Source organism: Penaeus vannamei, chromosome 37 (genome assembly GCF_042767895.1).
Source record: "Penaeus vannamei isolate JL-2024 chromosome 37, ASM4276789v1, whole genome shotgun sequence".
NCBI lineage: Eukaryota > Metazoa > Arthropoda > Malacostraca > Decapoda > Penaeidae > Penaeus > Penaeus vannamei.
Window position 1 is genome coordinate 18,257,346 of NC_091585.1, and position 15,655 is coordinate 18,273,000.

General features: G+C 40.5%; 1 protein-coding gene across 1 annotated transcript; it reads left to right on the top strand.

Annotated features, from left to right (window-relative positions):
* Nucleotides 1–299: 299 nt before the first annotated feature.
* oys (lysophospholipid acyltransferase 6) lies at nucleotides 300–15,655 on the top strand (the record flags this gene model as incomplete). Its single annotated transcript, XM_070115295.1, is given in 8 exon segments — nucleotides 300–469; nucleotides 7,139–7,253; nucleotides 9,389–9,536; nucleotides 9,840–10,026; nucleotides 10,399–10,601; nucleotides 11,967–12,164; nucleotides 13,019–13,173; nucleotides 13,593–15,655. Coding segments are annotated over 8 exon segments (1,294 nt in total), but the record flags the coding sequence as incomplete, so codon positions are not given.

The window sequence follows — 15,655 nt, forward strand, 5'->3', positions numbered from 1 at the left end:
CGTTGTGTTTTTTCTTGAATCTTTGTTATCAGTTCTTTTTTGAAGTGGATATGGGTGTGGCTGTGGGAGTGGCCATGGGTGTGGGTGTTCATGCATTTCCAAGTATGTAGCTACATGTATGAGCATGCACATATAAAAGCTTTCATGTATGCATGTTATCTTATTTTGGGTTGTGTTAGAGAAGATATCTACTAAGACATTCTCTTGACTTCTTAGTACATACATTAAGGAATATTGCTAAGGGCAAATATTTGGAAGGTATAGATAAGTAAGACAATTTAATGATTTGTATTCTTTAGACAGGTGTTGCTGGCCTTGGCTCTAGTGGTTGGGTGTTATCTGTTGATGCTTCTGCTCCCAATAACGCTGCTTCATCATGTGACTCTTGCTGCATCCATTACCTTTCTCTCTGTGATGCACATACAACGACAGCTGTATGAAGATGGGGTCTTTGTTATTGATGTGACAGGTGAGTAGAGAAAAGATTTTTTGAGTTTCTGAACCACTTGGGTTTGGGTGATGATCATTTATAATGATTATGTTCAGATTAAACATTGCTATTATTGTAAAAAAAAAAAATCTAGCATCAAATTATCTTATTATAGACAGTATTTACATATAGATATTTTTCTTTTCTTTTTTCTTGGTAACACCCTGGAAACAAAGTTGTGAAGCTTATCAGTAAGAGGGAAGTAGGCTTAATTACCGATTATCAAGTTACTGTTTACTCTGATGGTTTAAAACCTTTATCAGCAAAGATTAATGGAAGATATGTTCTTGATAGCATCATATGGTGACAAGGTCATTTAAGACTTCCTTGACTATCAAATCACAGTTTAACTATAATCTGGTTATAACTAGTTATAACTAGTGTCTTTAAGACAACTTTCCTATCACACTTTCGTGTGTTTTCTTGATCTCAGTCTCTTTCCTTGTCACTCTTTTTCTTTCTTTCATTATATGACTGTTATTTTTACTCTATCCTTCTACCCTCCACATTTGTTTTACTTTTTATCTCCCTTATCTCCATTTCTCTCTTTCCGTACCTCCCTCCTCCCTCCTTCCTCCTCTTCTCTTCCTCTTTTCGTCTCTTTACTCCCAGGATCCTCTCCTCTATTCCTAAATTCTTATGGTGTGTTTTCCCTGTTTTCTATATAATTAATGTATAAAGAAGTTTGGTAACATCTTACTTTACTCTCTCCATTATTATTAAACCACTCTTTTTGTTTCTGTCATTATTATGAACGTTATAATTCTTACATATTTCTTTGCTGTTCCTTTCTTTGCAATTTTTATTCTTGTGTTTTATGTAAACTGAGCACCACTCCTAAAGTGAAGTTCCAGAGAAAACTTTTGTAAAACTTGCTTAATTATTTCCATGATTTTATATAACAGCTGAACTTTAGAAACCTTTTTGTGGCATAGGAATATGTTCTATAGTTGCTTGGAATACTGTTCTGTATACCTTGGTTTGCTCTAATAGAAATATTCTTCACTTGATGTGGCATTTTTTCCCTTGTTATTTACATTTCACTCACTCAAGGGTCTAAGCCTATAGTGAGGTGCTACGAACTTAAAGTATATGTTTTCTGAACGTAAAAGTATGGCATTTTCTTCCATACAAATAATAGCTTACATTTCACCTGCTCTTGTATTACATGAAATTTGGCAAAATACAGTCTTTTATATTATAGATACAGTCTTTATGGATACTTTACTACCCAACCAGTCCTAGTAGAGGTGCCACTCTGTGTACCAGATCCTGTGGTTGACATCTCTGCTTGACTGAATGCACTGGTCAAGCTTTTTGAGTTTGAGCTTAGTCAGCGAAGCTTCACTCTTCATTTCGATGTTCTTTACTGATTGTAGAGGCTCTGCCCCTCCAGTATCATCAAGAGAAGCACCAAGATTATAATTAGGTTCTAATTCTTTTTGTATCTTATCCCCTGAAATTTGATGCTAATCAATACTATCCTGAACCTCAACCTATTCTGGATCTCATTTGGTTTACATGCCTCTTCATTACTCATCCGGCTAATAATTCTACTTTATATGAGAGGGGCCTGGTAACTTCAACTGCCATTCCTGAAAACTATCTCATCCCCCTTCCACTGTAATTCTCTAAAAGCACCTCATCAGACAAACAGAAATTAAGTTTTGTTTTACCATCATGATTTGTTCATACTTTTTCAGTTGAACATTCCATGCCAAACTAGGTCTTAAGTACATGTACCTATTGTTCAGTAACCTGTTACTGATTGAGGGGAGGGGTTATATCTGAAAAGAATTCTCAACAGCTTGACCTTTACATCACCGTTTCCATCTTTTTCAACACAATTTTTACAGTTGGAACTGCTCTTTCTGCAAACTCATTTGAACTTGTATGGAATAGTGCACAAGTTGTATGTAAAATATTGTTATCATCATCATCATCATGGGGGCTGACGCCGACGGGGGCGCATAGCCGCATCCACCCTTCGCTTCCACCTATGAGGATCCCTCATGGCTAGACGCCAGGCAGGGACTCGGCCCATCTCTAGTTCTTCACGGCAGGTTTGGTCGATCTGCCCAAGCCATGACTTCCTCGGTCGTCCCACAGGCCTCCTCCACCCAGGGTTGTCTCGAATAGAGACGACCTGATGGGCAGGATCATCCTGAGGAAAGCGAGCCAGGTGGCTGTATAGCCTGAGTTGGCGATCACGGATTGTGCAGATAACAGGGCTTGTGCCAGTCTCACGGTGCAACCGTTGGTTCGACACATGGTCCCGCCAACAGTACCCCATGATCTGGCGCAAGGACCTATTGCAAAAGGCTTCAAGACGAGCCTCCAAGGCACAGGACAATGTCCAGGTTTCGCTACCGTATAGCAAAACTGGCATTATCAGGGCCTTGAAAACCCGAAGCTTGGTCCTTCTGCACAGGTACCGACATCTCCAAATACTCTTGTTGAGAGAGTTCATGACCCCTGCTGCCAGGCCAATCCGTCTGCTGACTTCATGGTCTGACAGCCCAGAGTTATGAACTACACTACCAAGGTATGTAAAGCTCTCTGTGACTTCAATGTCCTCGCCGCAAGCACGTACCGACTGAACAGGTTCTCCTATCAAGTCCCCAAATTCCTGGACCTTGGTCTTGGTCCAGGAGACCTCTAGACCCAGGGGCTTTGCTTCATTGCTAAATGCATCGAGAGCCGCCACTAGGGTTTCCAAAGACTCAGATAGAATGGCAACGTCATCAGCAAAGTCAAGGTCTGTAACCTTGATATTGCCCAGCGTTGCCCCACAATGACTTTGAACAGTAGCTCTGCCCAGTATCCAGTCCATGCAAGTGTTGAAAAGAGTTGGTGCAAGGACACAGCCTTGCCTCACTCCTGAACTAACAGGAAAGAAGCTCGACAGGCCCCCACCACACTTTACAGCACTTTCAGTACCAGTACACAGGCTTGCTATTAGTCCAATAATCCTTGTTGGTATTCCTCTCAGCCTCAGGATCTCCCAAAGTGACTCCCGATGCACCGTATCGAACGCCTTCTTGAGGTCGATGTAGGCTGCAAGTAGCCCACGCCCGAATTCACGACGGCGCTCTACAATGACTCGAAGCGCGAGGATACGGTCTATTGTGGACTTACCAGGAGTGAATCCGGATTGCTCCAGTCTCTGGTGCCTCAGTAGATGGTCTCTGATACGTCTCAGAAGGATGTGGGCGAGAACCTTGCCTGGTACACTGAGCAGTGTGATGCCTCGGTGATTGCTGCAGTCCCAACGGTCCCCCTTCCCCTTCCAGAGAGGGATGACCACACCCCTCAACAGGTCAGGAGGAACGGAACCGGACTGCCAGATGGCAGCCAGGACAGCATGTAACCCCCGTGCCATAGGTTCACCACCAGCCTTTAACAGTTCAGCTGGTATGCCGCAGATACCGGCTGCTTTACCACTCTTCAGCTTGGAAATCGCCCCCCTAACTTCAGTTAGGGAGGGAGGGTCCTCACTGATAGGTGGATCTGGCAGCGGGATCTCGACACTACCCGCATCCAAGTTAACTGTTGGTGGGTCAACCTGGTACAGCTGCTCAAAATACTCAGCCCAACGTCCCCGCACCGCAACAGGATCTGAAACGATTTGACCACTTACTGAGCGAACTGCTGTCACCTGTGAAGAGGGCTTGGAGTTCAGCTTTCTCAGGGCTTGGTATGCAGGACGAAGGTCATTTACTAAGAAATGGCCTTCTACCTCCTCTGCAAGACTCCTAATAAACTGTTCCTTGTCCCTTCTTAACAGGGACCGAGTTCTGCGCACATGAGAACGGTGCAATTCCCGATCCCCTGTCAGACGAGCCGCACGACATGCATCTGTGGCTTCCAGTGTCTCCCGCGAGATGGAATTCTGTACTGCTCTCGGGCGTACACCAATCGTATCTTGAGCTGCATCAAGCGTTTCACGCTTAAAGGTATCCCACAGAAGAACAGGGTCTGTCAGACTGCCAAGCACTGCGAAACGATCAGAGATTGCCTCAGCAAACCCGCGGGCACACTCCCCCTCCCTCAGCCTGTCCAAATGAAACACCCTAGGGTGATCATTTGACCGCTGGGGGGTTTTGAAGTGGACTCGGAGGGTAGCCACAACCAATCTATGGTCAGTACCACAGAACTCAGCACTCCTGTACACCCTGCAATTCTGAAGGATCCTCCAACGAGTGCTAACAAGTATGTGGTCGATCTCCTTGGCTGCGTTACCCGCATCACTGTACCATGTCCAGCGATGTGGGTCTGGGCGCTGGTACCAGGAGCCAGAAATCCTCAATTTCTGGGACCTAGCAAAGTCCCGGAAAAGGAGGCTATTCTCGCTACCGGCATCAGCTCCTGAACCATGGGGACCGACAGACATCTCATAGCCAGCTCGATCACAGCCAGATACCGCATTGAAGTCGCCCAGAACAATGCGAATATCTCGTCGGGGACATCTGTCTGCCACAGATGTAAGTTTGGCGTAGAACATCTCTTTCACGTCAAGTTTACAAACATCGGTAGGAGCGTACACAGCAATAAGAGACATGAAGCCAAAAGAAAGCTTCAATCTCAATACCATTATACGCTCATCAACAGGAGTAACCTCTACTACCGAGGGCTGGAGTCTGCTGGAGACGGCAATGGCTACTCCCTGGAGATGGTGGCCATCGCTGCGGCCCGACCAGTAATAGGTGTAGCCACCTACACAGGTCGTGCCGCTGCCAGGCCTCCTCACCTCCGAGAGAGCAGCCACCTCAACTCTCAGCCTCCCCAGTTCCCTCGACAGTAGAGGCAACCGATCATCCTGACGCAAAGAACGGACGTTCCAAGCCCCCACCCTGACTTCCCGCCTGAGGTTCAGCCTCTGGCAGTCGCTCCGGGTGGATGCCACCTCTGCCACCCCCACCGACGTTGCCCCATATAAAAGGGGGTGGCGGGCTGCGTGCCCCATCATCCGCCTGTGGGGTTCCCGAGGGCTTTCCCCCACAAGCTTCACTCTGGGCTGGCGGCCACCAGAGCGCAGGCGAGACGGGTAGTCCCCGTTTCCAGCCTGCGCTCCAGCAGTCGCCCTCCCAGCAGGGCCCACAGTCCGCCTCACTTGCTGGGTGGGAGGGACTTTTCCCCTCCTCCCAGCCTTTCCGTTTATACTAAGCACTGCCGATTGGTTTTATCTGGGGGGAGGAGGACTGGCAAGGCCCACCTCCCCCGAGCCTCCCATTAACCCCAGGGGGCTAGGGGGCATGGAGTTTTCATTAAAAAGTAAATCCTGACTAGGTCCATTATCTCTAAATGTACTAGGTAATCCTTTATCTCAAAATGTTTCTCTTGGGGTGTACAGTAGTGGCAGATACAGAGGTACTATTCATAACTTGAGCATCAATCCCATTAGAATAAGCATCCACCAGTGTGAAAAAAAAAAATGGTCCAGCAAAATCCACATGAACTTTTACCCAAGCCAAGTCTGGATAAATTCAAACACATAATGGTACCTCAGATTATACTTGGTGTCAATTTTACATGTTCAACTTATCCAGTCAGTATTGTGTCTTCCTTCACTGCAACCATTATTTCAACACATCATAATTGTTTCCGGCTCCCCATCTTGAGAGCCAACATCTACCTTCAGAGTATTGCCAATTTTACCAGGTTTAACTTTTGCTGCACTTCAAGTTTTGTATTCCTCTTCTAGACTTTCTGCCTCTCCTGTCTCATTTTCCTTCCCAATCAAATTAGATTTTCCTTTTGTATACCTTCCTCTTTCAAATGTCCTGTAACTCCTTGAACCTGGTTGCTAAGCGGAATTTGCAGCCACTCTGATGGGTGTGTAGTTTATAGGCCAGGCACAGGGGAACACTCGTTTGCGGTAACAAGATTTTATACCTCCCCTTTGCAATGTTATTTTATTTTCTCTTTCTGCTGGTCATTTTCCAGTGTCCATATTAGTCATTTGATTTTATTTATCCAGATGGTAATAGGCTGTTTTTCTTGCATAGACTCCATATCATTGCTCCAGGTAGTCCAATAACTCAGAGTAAGAATAATGATGATGGCGATAATAATATTAACAATAATGATAATAATAATAAGTAATATTTTTTTTGTGTCGTCTTCTTCTACTTCTTCTTCTTCTTCTTCGTCTTCGTCTTCTTCTTCTTCTTCTTCTTCTTCTTCTTCTTCTTCTTCTTCTTCTTCTTCTTCTTCTTCTTCTTCTTCTTCTTCTTCTTCTTCTTCTTCTTCTTCTTCTTCTTCTTCTTCTTCTTCTTCTTCTTCTTCTTCTTCTTCTTCTTCTTCTTCTTCTTCTTCTTCTTCTACTTCTTCTTCTTCTTCTTCTTCTTCTTCTTCTTCTTTTATCATAATTTTTATGTAATACAACCTGCGCTACCAATCAAGGCAGCTAGCAATAAGCTCTGACCATGGAAATAGTGCTCTCCCTTTGCCAGTCTTTAGTAGTTTAGAATACTATTCCATATTGCATAGTTGGCTCTGTGAGAAATACATGCTTCATTTTATGATTGAACTTGGAATCCCCTATAGTGAGTTACTAGAGGGGATTCCTGCCACATTGAAAATAGCTGAACATAAATATGAGACAGATAGATAACCTCATGCCTGCATTTCATTTACTTCACTCAGGTCCCATGATGATCATGGTGCAGAAGGCAACATCGCTGGCATACAGCTTGCATGACGGATTGTCAGGGCTGAAAGATGAAGAGCTCACCCCCCTGCAGAAGGAGATGGTGGTCAGGTTGGTATTGGTTTTTATTATTAGTTGCAGGAATATTACAAAAACAGTATTGTTATTGAGATAAGGGTCAATGTTTGTTTTTGAATAGAACATTGGTGAATGAAGTGGGGACTAGTGTTTGTAATTTCAGAAATGCTTATGGTAGCGGGTTGAGGGTTAGTGTCCGTTTTTAATTGAGGACAGGGGTGATCCCAGGCTCTGCCAAAGAGCTTCCAGTTGCTGTTATGTGAAAAGGGAATCTAGGTGCTATAATCAAGTCTGATACAGAGGGTTTTATATTTACTCACTTGCGGTGAAAGCCAGTGGGAACATTTATGATGAATTCATTACTTTGTGTGAGAGAGTGAGAGTGAGAGAGAAAGAGAGTGAGTGAGAGTGAGAGAGAGAGTGAGTGAGAGTGAGAGAGAGAGTGAGAGAGAGAGTGAGAGAGAGTGAGAGTGAGAGAGAGAGTGAGAGTGAGAGTGAGAGAGAGAGAGAGAGTGAGAGTGAGAGAGAGAGTGAGTGAGAGAGAGAGAGAGAGTGAGAGTGAGAGAGAGAGAGTCAGTGAGAGTGAGAGAGAGTGAGAGTGAGAGAGAGAGTGAGTGAGTGAGAGAGAGAGAGTGAGAGAGAGAGTGAGAGTGAGTATGAGAGAGTGAGAGTGAGTATGAGAGAGAAAGTGTGAGCAAGAGAGAGAGTGAGTGTGAGTAAGAGAGAGAGTGAGTGTGAGTGAGAGAGAGAGTGAGTGTGAGTGAGAGAGAGAGTGAGTGATAGTGAGAGAGAGAGAGAGTGAGTGATAGTGAGAGAGAGAGTGAGTGATAGTGAGAGAGAGAGTGAGTGATAGTGAGAGAGAGAGTGAGTGATAGTGAGAGAGAGAGTGAGTGAGAGAGAGAGAGAGAGTGAGTGAGAATGAGAGAGTGAGAGTGAGAATGAGAGAGTGAGAGTGAGAATGAGAGAGTGAGAATGAGAATGAGAGAGTGAGAGTGAGAATGAGAGAGTGAGAGTGAGAATGAGAGAGTGAGAGTGAGAATGAGAGAGGGAGAGTGAGAATGAGATAGTAAGAGTGAGATATTGAGTGAGAGAGTGAGATATTGAGTGAGAGAGTGAGATATTTAGTGAGAGAGTGAGATATTGAGTGAGAGAGTGAGATATTGAATGAGAGAGTGAGATATTGAGTGAGAGAGTGAGATATTGAGTGAGAGAGTGAGATATTGATTGAGAGAGTGAGATATTGATTGAGAGAGTGAGATGTTGAGTGAGAGAGTGAGATGTTGAGTGAGAGAGTGAGATGTTGAGTGAGAGAGTGAGATGTTGAGTGAGAGAGTGAGATAGTGAGAGTGAGAGAGTGAGATAGTGAGAGTGAGTGAGATAGTGAGAGTGAGTGAGATAGTGAGAGTGAGTGAGATAGTGAGAGTGAGTGAGATAGTGAGAGTGAGTGAGATAGTGAGAGTGAGTGAGATAGTGAGAGTGAGTGAGATAGTGAGAGTGAGTGAGATAGTGAGAGTGAGTGAGATAGTGAGAGAGAGAGAGAGAGAGAGAGAGAGAGAGAGAGAGAGAGAGAGAGAGAGAGAGAGAGAGAGAGAGAGAGAGAAAGGTTAATCCCTTAATCCTCTTTTATGAATATGTTAAAAGTTCAAAATGAGGCCGTAGTCCTATCAGTCACGAAAAAGCTAGCAGGACATTGCTTATGACTATTCATTATGGATGAAACATATGAAGTGTCCCATAATACATCTCATGCTGTTTGGCAAGTTTCCATCAGCCACACCCACAATATCCCCCATCCCTCCCCTCTTTTTATTCCCTCCTCTGCTTGAGCCTCAGTCTTTCTTTGAATGAAATGTAGTAATTGTGAGGATATAGTTCTAGTGCTGTATTGACATATTTTCTCCAGCCAAACCTTTTAACTTCTCCCACAGACTGTAAACAAGGAAACTTTCGTTATATTGAAAACCCATCGATCTGTGTGTTTTTGATTGCTATGCAGAGATTGAACATTTGTCATCCACAATCTCTGTCACAGTTTTGTGGCCATCAGACAAAGATGGCCTTTGCAAGACAACAAGGGCAATCTGAACAGGGAGTCCTCAGTTATGGAATGAGATTATCAACAACAGGTTTCGATTCAGTTTGTTGTTTAGCAACATGGTTGTCCACAGGAAGAAGCCAACAGCTTTGGAGTATTTTGGATATATGCTCAACTTCCATTCCGTCCTTGCTGGGCCTTACTTCATGTTTGCTGACTACCAGGACTTTGTTGAGGGGACCCACTATGCCAAGAGAGCTCTACAGACTCCTGTGCCTGCGGTAGGGTTATTCGATTTTAGATATAATTTAAAATCTTTTTTCCCTTTTATTTTTTTGTGACCAAATTACTTCATTTCTTTTTTTCCCTTTTATTTTTTTGTGACAAAATAGAGATGATGATTAAATATATATACATAATGGGATTTTAGATTTTTTCTACTCATTTTATGTCATAGTGTCAACTGAATATTGTAATTAATTTTACACTGTCAGTTATCTCTAGTGATTTTCATTGGAAAAAAAAAAAAATTATGATTTCTTTATTAGAAATTAATAAGTATTTATTCTCATTCCCCTTGACAGAGCTCTCTGGACAGCAACAGGAACAAGAGTCCCTCAGAAAGCAAGCTCACTGACTCTAAGCTCCGCACCAGGCTTGAAGATGAGCCTAATCCCGTGCCAGTTGCCATGTACAAGGCTCTGGTGTCAGCAGGCAATGCCTTTGTTACTGTATATTTGCTGCCGAAATTTCCCATTTCCTTTATTACAGGTTGGTGTTTGTAGCTTGTATAATATGCTGATGTATTTTTTTTCTAGTATGGTATTTTATTTAAAAATTGGCTTTCCCTTTGCTTGCATCATTTACATGTGCTCTTCAAAAGAGAGCCTGAATTATGCCAGTTGTTGTCAATTTGAGTCTAGGAGAAATGTGTGAAATTTGGTTGTTAAGAGTCATTTCTCTTTGTCATTTTTAGCCTCCTTCAAATTATTGCAATTCATTTAATTACAGTTTACCTCAAATTCCTAAATGTCATATCCAGATACTGGATCATAGAAACTGGTAAACATTAGATACAAAAAAATTATTCATTTGTGCCGATTACATTACCTCTGTATTCAATTCTTATAATCTCTTTTTCAGATCCCAAGTTCTTCCAGTTGAGCTTCCTCTCAAAGACATTTTACATTGTGGCTGTGACCTCTCTCACACGTCATGTCTATTACACGGGCTGGATGTTGGGAGACAGTATCTGCAATATGTCTGGCATGGGATTCAACGGTTACAATGCAGATGGAACAGCAAAATGGAACCTCGTCTCCAATGTGGATATTCTTGGGGTTGAGGTGAGATTTTTGCTTTCTCTTTCTTTTTCTTTCCTTCTTTCTTTCTTTCTTTCTTTCTTTTTTTATGGTAAAGAGGCCCAGAGGATGTTAGCCCAATGCCAGGGAAATATAGTATTTACTGTGGCATTGTTTTGTGAAATGTGTCTGCACATTGATGGCTCCACAAGTACTTGGCTCTAATGGAGTCAATTAGTAGACCTTAGTAAACTTTGTGACCTCGTCTGATTTCACCTTTCTTTGAGTTTATGAACTTTTAATTTTTTTTAAATACTAATACTATCAATATCGATGCTGTTATTATTATTATAAATATTATGATCATTATAGTATTACTGACATTGCTAACAGTAATATTAGATAACAGAAAATATTTCCAAAAATCAAAGAAAAGGGTAAATAGGTTCGATAGGTAGTACTCATAATTGGCTCATTTGTGACTTAGTACTTGTAGAAAATTAGTTGATAGACTAAACTCACAATGGGCATGACATGTACATACATGCCATCTCTGGTAGCACTTGGTTGATATTTACTTGCACTGTTACTTCCATACAAAGCCTACCCTAATCCTTTGACACAGTTGGTATTTTAAGTTACAGGATTGGTCTACATTTTATTAATTTTTGTTACACAGTCGTCTCGCAAGTGCTTAGTCACCATATTCAGATACTAGGATAATCCATAAAATCCAATCATCCATAATGAAGAGCCAGAATTTTGAGCAACCATAATGAAGCAACTCTTCTCTAAAACAGGCAGCCCATTTTCCCACATCTTTTTTTTACTGGAAATGGCTGGTAGGGAGGATGAATAATTCTGCTACTATTTAGCAAGTTTCTTCCAGCTACCCCACTTCAAACCCACCCCCAATTACCCCAGCCTCGTTTATTGGTTTGAATAATGGAAAAACGCCTTCCTAAGCCTCCAGCAAGCCTAATCTTCCTTCAAAATCTTTTTGCAGTCATGATGGGATATTCCTATCACCCAGCCCTCACCCAAATTTTTCATGACATGATAGTCATGTCCCCTAGATCCAAGGGGTTGAGATAACTGAGATATTAGTAATGAAAATAAGCTATTTTTCCCCGAAAATGGGGAAATCAAGGCAGGCCTTGATTTCATGGTAACAGAGTCCTTGTTAAGCTATGTGTAAAAAAAACAATAATGAGACAAAGCCATAGGCAGTCCATATTCTCAGCATTAGTGGGTTGATGATAACAGAACATTGATACAGCATTAGCACATAATATGAATCACAAACATTCAGGTATGTAATTGCCATCACACAGTTACAGAAGTGTTGTGGGTCTTTAAAACGAGGACATAGATAAAAATAAAAATCATTCCCATATTCCCAATCTCCAGTTTGGCCTGAGTCTGCGGGACACTTTGGAAGCCTGGAACAGCGGAACTATGAAGTGGCTGCGCTTCATGGTGTATGAGAGGGCACCTACTCAGAAGACACTATTCACGTACATGCTGTCCTCCATCTGGCATGGCTTCTATCCAGGGTATTACATCACATTTGTCAGCGGTGCCTTCTTTACAATTGCAGCAAGAAATGTGAGTTTTGTTCTGTATTTCTAAGAAGTGACCAATGAAGGTTGAGTTGTGATGGATTTTGTTTCATAAGTAACTTCATTTGATGTATATAAGAGGGAAATTGCCCTCCATTCCTCTTTCTTGCCTTATTTAGCAAGTTTTTACTTGCCTTTATTTATAGATTTAGGTAGATGAAAGCAGTCAAACATACTAACTAAACCTTGGGTACTGTAACAAAAAACTTTATTGCATCAAGATTTCACAGGGAAACATTTGGGAATAGCTGAATATTTGACATGGTCACTTTGTCAGCAAATTAGAAGCCTCTGCCTGCAGTGAACTGATTAGCTATAAACCTGGGTGTGCATTGGTCAAGGTTGTTTTTATAGTACTTTTTGTTTAATTGTATATTTTTTCTTTGCTTTTTTTATAAGGCAAACATTATTTTATTCTATTTTCAAATGTTTATTTGATGACTTAAGAGATTCCATTCCTTGACTGGAGTGATCCCCCAATTTTTTTTTCATGACATACCCTTTTACCTTTTAAAGAAATCCTCACTTTGTCTACCCCATCTGCATTTTGTATATCTTACTGGTGGGTACTATTATACATGTCATGGAAATCTTACCCTTCATGACAGGAAACATTTAAAAGTTGATCAGAGGCCCTGTCTTCATACAACTTTCTAACAGCTTGCCCAGGCAGAAATGTGATGGAAAATTAGTAGAAAAAGATACTTAAAGTCCTTGAAAGTCCAAGTCCTTAAATTGATGGTCGTCGTGGTTGACAGTACAGATGCCCACAGTCAAGGGATTTAAACATTTTTATGCATTGGTATCTCCAATCATTTTTCCTATTTTCTCCTATTCCAGGTGAGGCGTTCGGTGCGACCCCACATTGTGTCAAAAGGACCCATGGCACAGAAGCTCTATGATGTTTTTACATGTGTAGTGACTAGATTCTGCTTAGCTTACTTCACTTTCCCGTTCATCCTACTAAGATTTTGGGGCAGCATTGCAGTCTACAGGTAAGAGGATGTGAGATATATGGGTGTAACTACTCTTAGTTATATGCAGCCTCATAATAAAGTAAGGTATTTCAACATGTGGAGACAGACAAACAGATGGAGAAACAGTCTAATATGAAAGACAGATTTGAATGCTCTTAATTATATATCTTGATAAATTAACTTGTTGTATTGTAAAATATAGAAAGATGGAAGGGTAGATCAGATAGATTTTGACTGATCTTAATGGAGTGTAGTGTCGTGATAAACTAGTCTGATTTATTCTAATATGTAGATAGATAGACATGAATTGCAAGTTAGATGGGTAGAGAGATTTGACTATTAAACCAATCTAATGTATTCAGACAGAAAGAGACGGAGAGTGAGTAAATGTGATTTTCCCACCTTACTCTTACATATTTCCCCACTTTTCTTTTCAGGGACATGCTATTCTTCCAGTTTGTTCTGGGAGCCCTTGCAATTATTCTGTTGCCTGTTGTCTTACCTCCCAAATCACGAAGCTCCAAGAATACCAAAGAGCACCTCAAGTCTCAGTAAATGGCAACATTAAACCACCTCCTTTGCTGCCAAAAGCAAAGGAGAAACTAAAAGAACAAAGTTTTTCAGCCATTTTGAAATACAAGGCACATATGACAACCAAATTAAAAGCCTTATTTAGAACACACTCACAGATGCCAAAATATATGTTGCTGTAGTCTTAGTGTCTGTGTAGTAGAGTCATTGGTTAGGTCTCTTCATTTGCTCTCACAAGTGTCTTGTCAATAATCATGCCCTAATTATAAAGTCACTTGTGAGATTAATGTTCTTTTTTTTTTAATCAGACTTGATATTGCTGCAATGCCTGTATGAAATATGATATTAACAATGGAATGGCAGTGGTTAGTTTAGCTTTTGCACAAATAAACATGACAATATTTTTTTTTTTATGTGATTGGTTTTGTATTGGAACTTTTTAGTGTTTTATACTTATCCAGTTTGTATATTTGTTTTCATTGGTGTATTAGTATGTGTTTTTCTACATCATACTTTTTGGCAGTTCAACAACTATTCCTCAGTGTTTGTTCAAAGTTGTATTAAGGTCAGAGTGACGTTTTGCCATTTTTTGGTAATGGGTTTTAATTTTACTAAGGCCATTGGGTCTCACATGGTCATTATAATTAGTTTATTAAAAGTATTTTTTGGATCTGTGCGTGTGCATGCAAGCTTGTAGATTTTATTCTGTCTTTAAAATGGAATTATTTTTTATGCTGTAAGATTTTACTGAAGCTGTTTAGGGAGAGATTTTGTTGATTTTCAAGAGAACTACATCCTCTTCATTGGCAACAGATCTCGGTAATCTACTATTTCATTAGTCTTTATTTTCAGGCTGACTTTTTCAGTGCTAATGTAAAGGAAAACCTTGTTATTTGAGGAGTGTATGGGCCCTCTTTTTTTTTTTTTAAAGCTTATATGTATAGGCAGCTTTCTTTTGAGTGAACATTGTCATTCTACAAATCTCTAATAATTTGTCGCAACTTCCTTTTTTGTAAGTTAGAAGTTCTTTAGGCTATCAAATACTATTTCCAGCTTATGGAAAGTATTATTTTAAATTAATTTTTGTACTAGGAATTTCAACAGATTCACTTTTGGGGTTAAAGTTCAGTCAGATTTATGTAGTGTAATTATATACATTTTTGGATGTAAATGTAGTAAGACTCAAGATGTAAAAAGAGTCGCATTATGTTAAATATGAAAGCTTTTTTTCTAACATTGTCTTTTCATTAACATGCAGAGGACTAATATTGGCATGATAATGATAATAGCGCTTTAAAGACTATGGAGCCATTTCTTAAATCAGTAAGTAGAAGTTACCAGTTATGTAATTATGCAGTGGATGGACTTACTTGCTTAGTAGCTTAAGAACTAGCACAATATTTAGAAGTTGAAATATATTTTTTCTACTTCATTCATCATTGTGGTTTTAAATGTATTTTTTGTATTTTTTTATTTATTTATTTATTTTTTTCCCCCTTCCCCCTTTATTACTCTAAATCCTGTGTGAAAGCTAATGAATGTTGTTAGTACAAATAGCACTGGTAATGCCATTTGTTTTGCGAATTTGTATTTGATATTTGTTTTGAGAAGATAACTCCCTCTTTGGTGAAAGACAGAAACAAAATTAATCAAACTGAAAATGACAGAGAAATGAGAGGTTGTGATTTGTTTCAGTGTTTGTTTGTCTATGGTGTAGGAAAATTGTTAAGTTAGTTGTAAAAAATATATATATAACTGGAACTATGAAATATTTTGAACTTTTGTAAACAATACGTGGTTTGTGTAAATCAAAAGCATAAACTAAAGCCTTCAAATGTTTGACATGAGTCATTATTGTTTGGGATCGAAAAGAAATATATACAGATTTTTTTTTTTTTTGGAATGTAACATTAATGGTGCTAATATTCATCAACGAACAAAAGTGGATTGAAAATAATCAGTGAGGTTA